Source organism: Marmota flaviventris, chromosome 13 (assembly GCF_047511675.1).
Source record: "Marmota flaviventris isolate mMarFla1 chromosome 13, mMarFla1.hap1, whole genome shotgun sequence".
NCBI classification, from domain to species: domain Eukaryota; kingdom Metazoa; phylum Chordata; class Mammalia; order Rodentia; family Sciuridae; genus Marmota; species Marmota flaviventris.
Genome location: NC_092510.1, coordinates 68,526,740 through 68,540,142, shown reverse-complemented (window position 1 = coordinate 68,540,142; position 13,403 = coordinate 68,526,740). Strand labels below are relative to the sequence as shown.

Below are 13,403 nucleotides of genomic sequence, written 5' to 3'. Positions count from 1 at the left end.
GCACCCAGTGAGTAGGTGAGTGCTGATGTGAAGGCAGCTGAAGAATTTTTGGAAATTCTACAAAAGTTACTTGTGGAGGAAAATTACTTGCCAGAGTAATTCTGGCAGAGCAATAGGTTACGTATGTAGTGGGCTATGCCATCTGTTTGTGAAAATACACTCCGGGATGTTTGCCTAATGATACATCTCCCAGAATATATCCCTTTTGTTAAGTGTACCATGATTATATTTATATCAAATAATTTAGATTTAGATCAAATACATCATTCATACATATATATAATTCAAATTAAGAGCTACAGAATTTTTACCTAGCCTCCTTGATTTCATACCCAAATCTCCTTCTTCTCCTTATTCTAGAATTTTGGAGAGAGCTTGGAGTTACACAAACAATAAGACGTCAAGAGCTTACATGAGGCATAGCTGCCTGGAGTGAATTCCCCACTAGTGCCCAGGGCACCCCCTGGGAGTGTCTGGGAGTCTTGGGGTCCAGGTAATGGTGTGGGCCATTCTCTTCCACTTGTTCCTGAGCTTCACAGCAGACCCAAGTCCAGGAGTTGGACACTGGGTGGTGGTGGGTTGGGGAAGAAATGAAAGAGTCAAACATTTAATGGATATGTCTGGGGAGGGTGTTTCTGGATGAAATTAATATTTGAATCCTAGAGGTGCTAAGGCACATTGCCCTCCCCAATGTGGGTGGGCTTCATCCAATCAGTTGAAGGCATGAATAGAATATAAAGGATGAGTAAAAGGGAACCTGTGTGTGTGTGTGTGTGTGTGTGTGTGTGTACCTATCCTATTTGGATCCATTTTCCCTGAGAATTCTGACTAATATATCACCAAAATATCAACCATTTACAAGGGTTGAATAGAAATATGTGCAGAACAAAATATCTCAAAAATGTGTATACAATTCTACTTCCTCAAAAAGACATTCAAGAATGTGCTCCACCAGATTTCTCAGGAAACTTGGAATGAAACCATGTTTGATCCAGTTATCCCATTCCTTGGTTTATAGCTAAAGGACTTAAAATCAGCTTACTATAGTGATATGGCCACATCAATGTTTATAGCAGCTCAATTCACAATAGCTAAGCTATGGAACCAACCTATGTGCCCTTCAACAGATGAATGGATACAGAAAATGTGGTATATATATATACACAATGGAATATTATTCAGCCATGAAGAAGAATGAAATTATGGCATTTGTTGGAAAATGGGTGGAACTAGAGACTATCATTCCAAGTGAAATAAGCCAATCCCAAAAAACCAAAGGCTGAATGTTCTGATATGTGAATGCTAACTCACAAAAAGTTGGGGGAAGGAAGAATACAAGTTCATTGGATTAGACAGAGGGGAATGAAGGGAAAGGAGGGGGAAGAAAATGGGAAAGACAGGAGAACAAATTGGACATGACTTTCCTATGTTCATATATTAATCCTTGACCAGTGTAACTCTAGATCATGTTCAACCACAAGAATGGGAAGTTATACTCCATGTATGCATAATGTGTCAAGATACATTCTACTCTCATGTATAAGTAAAAAGAACAAATAAAAAATTTTTTAAAATAATGTGGTCCACCAAAACAAAGGAGTAAACCAAGAAATAGGAAGAAATAACTAAAAGAAACAGGGGTTCCAACTATAAGAGTAGTGTAAGGAATCCCCAACGTGGCAAAGGGTGATCCAGCATCATGGCCATCTTCCCCACAGAGAAGGCACCCAGCCCAGAGGAACCCCGGGTTTCAGAGCCAGGCCTGTGAAGGATTGTGTTCCAGAGACTCATCCTGCCCATGGGATGAGCTCCAGGATACAATGCCTCAGACACAGGGCCCAATTTTTTTCCCTGTATTTGCCTTATCTTGACCATACACTGATAAAGTTCCCTCTTCTCTCTCTAAGCCTTGTTGCTAGAACTAATTGAAGCACTCATTCCACCCCACACAGAATTCTGCTTTGACCTGTTCCTAAAAGTGGAAAGGGGACCAAACTGAGAGGTCAGAAGCAGAAAACATAAAACAACTCACTCCCTCTGATGATATTTGGCACCAGTGGGATAAGAGGGGCCAGGTGGGGCCACACTACGGTCCTCGACTTACCCAGAAGGGACTATTAAAACCTTGAGCTTATATTCTCTGATGAGTCCTCCCTCATATAGTAGCAAATTTTCCCTTTCCTTAAAAAGCTGGGTTTACAATTGTTATTCCATTTTTCCGATTCATTGATGTATTTGTAGGTGGTAAAACCATGAAAGAAATCAAAAGAATGCTCATTAATTTTCTATTGTTGCATGACAAAGGACCCAAAATTAGCAGTTTCAAGCAACACCCAATTGTTATTTCACAGTTCTGCAAGTCTGGTTGAGTTGGGCTAGGTACTGAGGGGAAAAAAATAAAATTAAATAAAATTAAAAAAAAACTCTTCCCAGCTCATTCAGATTGTTGGTGGAGTATAGTTCCTTGTGGTTGGTGGACGGGGGTTTCAGTTTCTTTGTTGCTTGTTCCAAGGGGTCATTCTTAGCTCCTTGGGACAGCTCTTTAGTCTCTGTTTGTGGTCTCCTCCAACTTTAAATTTATAAATGGCATTGTGGAATGTTCCCCATGATTTGAATTTGACTTCTTACTGATTGGATCAGACCCACTTGGATAATCTTCTAATCTTAAAGTCAACTGACTTGGGGCTTTAATTATGTTGAAAAAAGTCCTTCCCAGCAATACCAGGTAGTATTTGATCATAAGAGATGGGGATCTTTAAGAGTCAGCTAGCATAAAATAATTTTCACAAAACTGGAATAATGGTCACCTCTGGAAGAAAGAGAAGAAGAGAATATAATTTGACCAGGGAGTAAGAGGGTCTCCTAAGGGACTGAAATGGGGAGAAAGAGCAAAATGACAGCTGACTAAGGTACAAGAACATTAATTCTTAACCCGATTCAGGAATACATGATGTGTATTTTATAATTTTCCCTTAAGCATTACACATACGCTTTTTACATTCTTTTATATGTATAGTCTATTTCATGGGAAAAAATTCAACACAAGGCATAATTAATGATTTACCACTATTAATTGGCATATATTTGATTCTAAGATTTTTCAAAGCCAACACACAAGACAGGTGTGTTTCATATGTGGAAGAGGCAGAAGGAACTGACCACGTCTATTTTAATTTGTTCCTGATGCTAAACAGGCTTCTCTTATACCTAAGTCATCTGTGAACTGAGAGCCCAACACATGTGCCACTCACTATCCCTAGAATTCAATGAGAAAGGGAAAACTAGAATGTTATTAAGAAACTATAACATATCAGAAAACCATGTCCAAGTTGAAGATCCTTCTGAGTGCTGCCTGGGTGGTCACAGCTCTTAGCTTTTGGTCTTAGAAGTGGAAGTTACCGGATTTCAGTGGCAATCCAGCCATGCTCTAACCAGAGCACAGATCTACACACACACACACACACACACACACACACACACAGAGGCAAAGACCTCAAACAACAAATTGTCACTTCTGTGATCAGCTGGTCTTTTTCAATCCCACCGTTATGCACATGAAATTCTCATGGCAGGAGCCACAACCAGATAAGTTTATGACCCTTCTAATGCCCTTTAAAGGGCTGTTTTATGGCAGGAGATTAGAATCTATTGGGTAGGAGCCAGATAAGAGGGGGCTTTTGAGGTCAATTTCTTCTTTATGGTCCTGAGATCTTGAACTTGGAAATGGCCAACAATATTGAACTACAAGGATTTATCCTGTACAGTAGGTTTCACATTCTCCCAGGTCTATCATGAGAGTTTTTATTGATTGGGAGTTTATTCCAATGAGACCAGGAAGACCTTTCCTCTCTAACACTTTCCAACATTTCAGAAAGATGGGTAGGAAGGAAGGGAAGGAGAGGAGAAAGTATTTCTGGAGGGACTTCAGAATAATTGGATCATGGGGACATAATCCCAGATGTATAGAAAGTTTCTTAACTTTGTCACTTCAATTTTAAAACTTTAAATCACTTCAGGGACTAGAATAATCAACAGTAGAGTGGGATTTAAATGACTTTGTATATGCAGTGAATGATCCTTTGTGGATTTTACCCAAACACAGAGCAAAGACAAGAAAACTTAACTTCTACTCATTTCAGGAGCTGCTTTCCAACCAGACTGGCTATCTTTTTGTCTTCTAGGCCCCAGGTGATTTTCTTTATCAACATATTTGTTTTAAAAAGGTGATTTTCTTTATCAACATATTTGTTTTAAAAAGGTAAGAGGGCACTTTAAAAAGAATATAGACACTCTCATGTGCCCACCTAATCCTTGGCTTCATATCTGAGGATTAAGTGGCGAGGGGGATGGTGGGTCTTGAAGGGAAGAGGAAAGGACATGTCAATGGTGCAAGGGAAAGTCCAAGAATGAGAAATCCATACAATCATTTTGTCTGAGGGAGGGAATATCTCTCATGATAATCATCCCAAAGTAATCAATATAGAAAAAGGAGACCCCATAAAGAAAGGCATTTAATAATTTTCATACATAGGAAATGCCAGTTCTTTTAATGTGTTCCAGAAAAATTAGGCAAGTGACCAAAGGAATAAGTGATTGGTTCAGAGTCCTGCATATTGTAAGAAAGAACTAGAAAAGAGGAGGAAGACAGCCTCTAAAAGTACTAATAGACAGGAAAGTTTAGGAATTGAAGACAAAGAGCAATAGATTTTTCTACCAGTCCCAGGAAACAAGAGAGAAAATTCAAATGAAGTCTAATATTTCTTACCAAAGTTGAATAAAATGAATTGCCCATATGGTAGTACCTGAATGAAATGTTTGATGCCTCTCTTGCATGTGGCTAAGAAAATTAAATCGAATCAAGGGACATTTCAGACTTCTCTCTGGAGTGGCCAGATTTGATCAAAGAGATATTGATCAAATTCTCTGCATTTTATTTAGAACAACAGAGAGAACTTGCTCCTGCAGATTATCAGAGCTCTTCTTCAATTGCTTGGCAAGGAGGGGTTTTCTCACTGCCTCCTTGGGCACTCTAAGCATTAGAAAATCATGAAGTTAATCTTCTGAGTACCTGCAAATAAATAGGAGGCACCATGGACAGATCCAATGAGACCTCCCCCATGATGGGCTTCATTCTCCTGGGCCTGTCAGCCCACCCCAAACTGGAGAAAACATTCTTTGTGCTCATCCTGCTGATGTACCTGGTGATTCTGCTGGGCAATGGCATCCTCATCCTGGTGACCCTCCTTGACTCTCACCTGCACACACCCATGTACTTCTTCCTGAGAAACCTCTCCTTCCTGGACATTTGCTACACGACCTCCTCTGTCCCCCTCATTCTTGACAGCTTCCTCACCCCCAGGAAGACCATCTTCTTCTCAGCATGCGCTGTGCAGATGTTTCTCTCCTTTGCCATGGGAGCCACAGAGTGTGTACTCCTGAGCATGATGGCCTTTGATCGCTATGTGGCCATCTGCAACCCCCTTAGGTACCCTGTGGTCATGAGCAAGGCTGTCTATGTACCCATGGCTGCAGGCTCCTGGGCAGCTGGTAGCATTACTGCCACAGTGCAGACATCCTTAGCAATGCGACTGCCTTTTTGTGGAGATAATGTCATCAACCACTTCACCTGTGAGATCCTGGCTGTCCTGAAGTTGGCCTGTGCTGACATCTCCATCAATGTGATCAGCATGGTGGTAGCCAACGTGATCTTCTTGGGAGTCCCAGTCCTATTCATCTCTTTCTCCTATGTCTTCATCCTTGCCACCATCCTGAGGATTCCCTCTGCAGAGGGGAGGAAAAAGGCCTTCTCCACCTGCTCTGCCCACCTCACAGTGGTGATTATCTTCTATGGGACCATCCTCTTCATGTATGGGAAGCCCAAGTCTAAGGACCCCCTGGGGGCCGACAAGCAGGACCTGGCAGACAAGCTCATCTCATTGTTTTATGGGGTGGTGACCCCCATGCTGAACCCCATTATTTACAGCCTGAGGAACAAGGATGTGAAGGCTGCTGTGAGGAACATGGTAAGTCAGAAACACTTCACTCAGTGATGGTGGGATCTCAGTGATTCTGTGTTCCCTGATGCTCCCACATGAGGGTCCTAGAGAAGGAGATCACCACATGAGAAGTAGCTTCATCACTTAAGTAAATCTCATCACGTGGGAAGGTTCTGTGAGCAGAAGTTTTTAATAGAACTTCTCCCACGTCATTCTAGAAGCAGTTCCACAAAGGTATGTTGTCGTTCATACATTGTCCTGGTTCTTACACTTTGTCATGGATACTAGTCAAATTGAAATCAAGGAAAACTGATTCTTAAAAAAAAATTAGCAAACAAATAAAAATCAATAAACAAAAATTGCCAGTCTTCAGTGCCTCTGTACAGTTGCTCCTTGTTTTCTTTCTTTGATCGTACTTGATCTTACTTTTATATTACCATGTCCTTCATATTAAGTTGTTTGTTGAGAGTAAATACCATATGGAATAGTACCAGCTAGTATTTATCTTTCTCTTTATCCATTTCCTACAAAATAATGCTTAATAAATGTTTTCTAACTTGCTCTCTTCTTATGTCTTCGTAATTAATCTCTTTCTCTTGTTCTCAGTCAAGGTCCTTTCCAGAAAATCATTCATTCCCTAGATGCTGATAGGGGGTGACAAGAATAATGCAAGTGTCAAAAGCTCACGTCTTTTTTATTTTCTCCTTTTGAAAGTTTAATTCACTCCTCGGTTTATCCTTAGATGGGAGAGGCCTCCCATTTGTCAACAAAGTAATGCAGAAACTGAGATAATCAGGAAATCGTGACATCAACCCCAAAGAGAACAAAACTAACAATCAAGCAAATGATCTTTGCTGAAGAAGAGTTAATTACACAGATGGAAAAAAAAATTTTCTGGTTTTAGTTCTTTGGTAATATTTTTGGTGGAATTCAGAGACTAATGACTCAAGAGCAGTCTATGAAGAGTCTAGGTGAAAATATAAAGAGAAGATAAGAATATTTCATTAGAAAAAAGAAAACACTGTTCATCAAGTGAAAGTCAGTAGCACTCAGTAGAAAAATAAAGACAACACTAAAAACATGTTTTTAATTCAAAAGTGACTTCAATTGTTCATTTAGACTCCAGAGAGAAAAAATAAACTCAAGAAGACTAAAATTATTTCAAAAAAGATGACAAGCATGAAAGATTGGCCAAAAGACTATATTCTATGATAGATTCATCACAAAATTTCACAAACTGAGAACAGATCATATGAAAGACACATGTTAATAAAAAAGAAAAATGAAGTTTTCTAGAACAGAAATACTTTAGGTCTTTGGTCAAAAGAACTCACTAATTCTAGGTTGGAATTTTGGGAAAAGATATATTGTACTGGATTCAAGGATAAGTTTTGATGTCCGTGTATATAAAAATGTTCTATAGACTCTTCTACCACAGAAAAAAATTCATTAAGTTAATAAAGCTAATAATTAATAGTTATTATTTAAAAAGGAATAAGAATTGAACTGCCATTGGCCAATCTGTTCTGCAGTTCTAAATATAGATGTCAGTGGAATGATGTTTGCGGAGTTCTGAGGAAATGAGTTTTGAGTCCAATATTCTATACATAGTCAACCACTGCACAGATATGAAGGTTAAAATGACATTTACTACATGAGAAAGCACAGAAAGCACACATCTCTATGTTCTGCTTCTTAAAAAAAAAAAAAACCTGGTAATCTGGAAAAATGACAACAGACACAATACATAAAACAGCAGAGTAGATGTGGGAAGATGACTCAGGAGGCTGAAGCAGGAGGATCGTTAATTTGATAACCTCAGCAACTTACCGAGGGCTTCAGTGAGGGCCTCAGTGAGACACTGTCTCAAAAGGAAAAAGAAAAAGAGCTGGGGATGGAGCTCGGTGGTAGAGTGCTCCTGAATTCAATTCCTAGTACCCCACCCTCCAAAAAAAAAAAAAGGCAGTGAAGAATTATACAATGCAATGCATATGATGAAAAGACCAATAAATTCTAATTGACTATTGATACTGCAAAGATTGGTATAGAAGGGATTTTTTTTAGAAAATACCTTGTTTTGAATGAAACTTTTTCAGTTTTTCTATTATCTTGGCAGGTAGCTGCTATCCTCAGCAGCCAGCAGAGTACCAGACAGCAGGACACCATCAGGGGATCCTCCTATTGGGGCCCCTTTAGGGAAGTCTCCCTGTCAGGGGTTGGACTGCAATCCTGGCTTCAATGACACAATCATAATTGAAAGTTGAAGAGTTTCTATTACAAATCCTCAGACTAGATAGGGTGACCAGAGAGGGGCAGATGCCAGTTTTCTGTCCTAGGTATCCTGTAGTAACTGTGTGTTGCACACAGAAAAGGGCTCCCCCTAACTAAGGGTCATCTAGGATGGGGTGTTCTAATTTGGCAGGGTTACTTTCTATTGGGTATTTTATACAATTATGGCAGTTTGATGCAAAGCTGGGGTTAAACAGGGTTCTTTGGAAGAACTTCTTATATGTCTTGATCAGCTTTGCCAGGCTAAGGCAGCAATCAGTGTTGGCTTCTGCATCCCTCCTAAGACACAGGGAAGGGTAAATGCTGATGACAGAGCAATGCTGAAACTCCAGCTACAGCTCTGGGTGCCTTCATCAAAATGGGAGGTAAGAAAGAAAGGCAGCTTCATTTTATGAAGGATGTGGTAGGAAGGTATCTTTATAAATGTAATTCAGTGTGTTGATACTAAATTACAACAGAAGTCTTAACATGCTGGTCTAAGTGTTAAGATCAAGTACTAATAATCCTCGTATTAGGATAAAGTCTTTTCAAATTAGAGGATTATTAAAGAATACAGAAATCTGATCAGGTGAAAAAGAGGGCATTTATTAAACTTGGGCAGATTAAAATCAGTGTACATTAAACAAATAATGCACATAACACAGTGGCATTTCTTTTTTGTGTGTGAGTTTGTGTGTGGTACTACTGGGCATTGAACCTGGGGCATTTTACCACTAAGTTACATCTCCAGAACATTTTATTTTGAGACAAGATCTCTCTAGGCTGGCCTCCAACTTGCCGTTCTCCTGCCTCAGCTTCCTGAGGCACTGGGATCATAGGTGTGTGCCAACACACCTGGTGGGAAATTCAATGTTCTAAGGAACATTCTTTTATATATATATATATATATATATATATATATATATATATATATATATATATATATATATTTCTAAGGAACATTCTTAGGAACATCAGCAGGTTTGTTACTGCAACCATTTTACTAACAGATTAAAGAAGAAAAACTGATCACATCAACAAATGTTGAAACGTCATTTTATGAAATTCAATGTCAAAAATTTTTAAATAAAATAAAATTCAGTGTCTATTTCTGACTTTTTGAAGCAGTGGATGTGAATGGAGGAAACCATCCTCAACACGGAAGATGGTCTCAGGACAATATCAAGCAGCCCCTCAATGGCAAATTGTAACAGCAGCCCCTTCCGGGAGTTGACCTTAGCAGGATTGCTTTCACCTTTCCTTCCTAATCTTTTGACGTTCCCTCCCTTTTAACCAGCATTCTGAACTCTCAGGAGAGGTCTCATCTGGGAAGTCGAAACCCTGAGGAGAGGCCTCACCTGAAAACTTTCTTTAGCTTCACAGAACTCAGATGGGCTTTGTAGCACCCTTCCTTAGTAACTAGCTGCAAGAGGTTGAAATCCATTGTGCTAAGTCCCAGGGCCCTTCCCCATGAAAACCTGCCAGGCCTGCAGCCTCACAACCTCCTCAGTCCCCATGAAAATTCGGGAGTACCACTTACATAGTTAATAATAATTACTAACTAAAACAACAATAACAATAATAATAATATCATTGATAGAAGGGAGATCAGTAGAGTAGAACAAGTGAATCAGAGGGAGGAAAGAGAGGAGGAAATGGGAAGATACCGAGGAATGAGACTGAGCAAATTATATAATGTGTATGTACATATATGGAATAATGACTCTCACTATTGTGTATAATTATAATGCACCAATAGTTTTTTTAATTAAAGAAGACCAGGCCAAAAAACCAAAAACAACGCAAAAAACAACAACAAAAAAGAACCAACCCCCCTCTATCTTCTTCAGGATTGGCCTTGAATAAACCTGATTCCTGTTTGTCTCTCAAATATTAGCACTGAGCATGCACAGCCCAGAAATTTGAATCCAATAACAAAAACACCAACAGTATCCTAGGGCATCTGCTGTCAATCAATGTCTAAATTATTCTGAAATTTACCTCATGGCATTAGATCAGGAATAGAAATAAGGAATAAAAATATTGAAAAGAAAGAAAAGAGTACAACTATTCAGAGATGACATTGTTTATCTAGAAAAATTAAATCAAGTACAAAATTCCTGGGAATGAATAAGAAAATACAGTAAGGTGATTGTATATGTTCACAGCAGTCACAAAAATCTTTTAAATTCCTAGATGATTATGCATCCAGAAATATGAGACCTATATGAATATCATATATTTATAATGGCCACACATGAACAGGAGAATTAAAAAATATTTTCCTTTTGGAGAGGGGAAGATCCCTGGATGACAGCCTTCATGAGCAGACTGGAGAAGTAATCCTCTTTAAATTTAAGCCTTTAGCGAGGCTTCTTTCTTTGTGGATGTGAATGAACACTTTTACACCCTTCCTCCCACATGCAGTCGAAGTTTAAAGAAGCTTGAACTTCTTAGTTCTAAGAATTGGATATGCTTAGGGATTTTCCTCCCTAAGAATCTAAGAAAGCCTGGATTAAATCGAATTTGTGTAAATTTGTATTAAAAGAAATAATCATAGCATTTTCCAGCTGTTAATCATAATCCGAGGAAAAGCCGTCCTTGGGCCAGGGATTAGCTCTGCGGGACTCAAGTCCTGCCTCTATCACCAACTTGCTCAGAAGACTCAGAGAGGTCAATTCGCCTCTCCAGTCTTCAGTGGCCTCGACGGACACTCAGAGAGGACAGCAGCATCAGGAGAAATCCATGCATAGCTGGAACATTTGAGGCCCTTACCAACATGGGTCCAGCTCTGATCTCTCTTCTATGAGCTAAGGACCTCCCCTACCCCCCACCCCAACTCCCTCCACACAGTCTCTTTCAATCATGTCATCACTCTCACCCATGTATTTTTTTTCTTCTTCTTCTTCAGTACTGGGATTGAACCCAGGTATGCTCTAACACTGAGCTACATCACCAGCCCTTTTTTATTTTTAATTTTGAGATAGGGTCTTGCTAAGTTGCCCAGGTTGGTTCGGACTTGTGATCCTCCTGCCCCAGTTTCCTGAGCTACTGGGTTTACACATCTGGCCTCAAGTATGTTCTATTATGCAGCAGGGACTTGACTATATGTGGGTTGTCTAGGGCTCTTTCCAAGAAAGCCTGATGGGCAGTTTGTACTTTGCTGATGACAACCCTGTGTGATATCACATAGAAAAAAGTCAATGGAACCTCCTCCATGATGGTTTTAATTTCCTAGGACTCGTAGGACCACCCTCAACTGAAGAAAATGTTCTTTGTGCTCATCCTGATGATATACCTTGTGGTCTTGCTGAGCAACAAAGTCCTCATCCTAGTGATACTTCTAGACTCCTGCCTGTACAAACCCATGCACTTCTGAGAACCTCTCCCTCCTGGACACTTGCTTCATTGCCTCCTTAATCCCACTGGTCCTGGATAGCTTCCTGATTCCTAGGAAACCATTTCTTTCTCAGTCTGTGCAGAGATATTGTTTTCCTTTGCTATGGCAGGAATTATGTGCTCTTGAGCATGAGTGCATTACATCACTACCTACAAACCCTATAGATACCCTGTGAATGTCCAAAATGGTGTAAAGTCTATAGCATTCCCTGAGCCTCCATAGTTCAGCACAATAGAAACTGAGAAGCATTTTCCTACCTATGACCACAGGCAAATTTCTTAGTCTCTTTTGGCCTATTTCTTCATCTATAATAATAATACCTAACCACTTGACTTTATATGCATTAGATAACTGTAAGTAAGCACTTTGTAAGGTGTAAGCACAATAAACATATAAACTATCGTTAGTGGTGTTATTTTGAATCTTTACTATGTGCCATGCAAACAAGGGCAAAACCTAATTCCTGTCTCTAATAACAGACATACGAAACATGAGAGGTTCAAATATATCTGTGGATGAATAGAAGCAGTTTTGTGGCAAGTTATATTAAATTCTGAGAATATCAGAAGACATTTTAAAAGAAAATTTAGAAAGTCAGTTTTAAAAATATATTACAAATTACATTACTATAATGTAATTTTGAGAAGACATTTTGGAAAATTTTGTTTCAAGTGACATTTAGGGTTTTTATATGTATTAATGAATTGCATATGATAAAGATACATATTTTGAAAATAAAATTTCATCTTCTTAAGTTTGCTATTAAATTCCCTATTTCTATTTGTACTAGAAACAATATTGCTACTACAAACACACAAGAGTGACATCTAGAGGTCTTTCAGACCCACTTCAGACATTGACAGAGCCAAGCAATATGGTTGAAGAGCTTTCCAATGCTCAACCCCATTTACATAATAAATGGAGTTCTTCAATATTCCTGACCTGCTTGCCTAGCATCTAGTTGGACTTGTCCAGTGGTGGAAAATTCAACTTTCCCACATTATAGCTGTTTCATAATTCTTCCTGGAATTATGCTAGCAAATACTCTGTCTAGTAGCTTCTACCCTCCAGTCCTAATTCAGCTTTCTACATCTACATGAAATGCATCTAATCTCTTTCCTTTGGACATATAAAGATAAATCTCCTGGTTCCCCAAGTTTTTATTTCTCCATCTCTTGTTAGAGAGATGCCCTAGCATTTCCACCTGTGCCCAAAACCATCCAACTTACCTGACAGGTACCAAACTATACCTCCAGTATTATCTGTTTTATTGAAGCTATGGAAAGAATGTAATATTTCTGAAAGTATCTTGGGAGTAATAATGGTGATTTTAAACTAACCCTATTTCCCCAGGATAGTCCAGATCTGTCTGATATAGAGGGATCTTTTGAGCAAGCCTACCTTCTTAGGAGACTGTTCTCTGTTTGCTTGCTTTCCTTGACTACTGGCAGTCACATCCTTTTATATTACAAATTACATTACTATAATGTAATTTTGAGTCATAAGTTACCTTATTATTTCCTCTAGGAATAAAGGCTGCCTTCATTCCCATTTTCTTTTGTTGGGAGAGGAAGTGGGCAAAACTACTCTCATACTTAATCACACATACTGGATCAGTAATTTTTTAGGCTTTTATTCTACTGGCTAAATCGCCAATGGAATATTTAAACTAAAATATAATGTATATCTGCTTTGGTTGAAGCAGGGCAAACAGGCCAATGGGGGGCCATAATTCAGAT

The 13,403-nt window shown here is 39.1% G+C and overlaps 1 protein-coding gene across 1 annotated transcript; it reads left to right on the top strand.

Moving 5' to 3' along the window:
- The first annotated feature begins 5,090 nt into the window (after window positions 1-5,090).
- On the top strand, window positions 5,091-6,050 carry LOC114089253 (olfactory receptor 13C7-like). Its single transcript, XM_027931050.2, has one exon. It carries the CDS (start codon window positions 5,091-5,093, stop codon window positions 6,048-6,050), a length of 960 nt encoding a protein of 319 aa, XP_027786851.2.
- The last annotated feature ends 7,353 nt before the right edge of the window (window positions 6,051-13,403 follow it).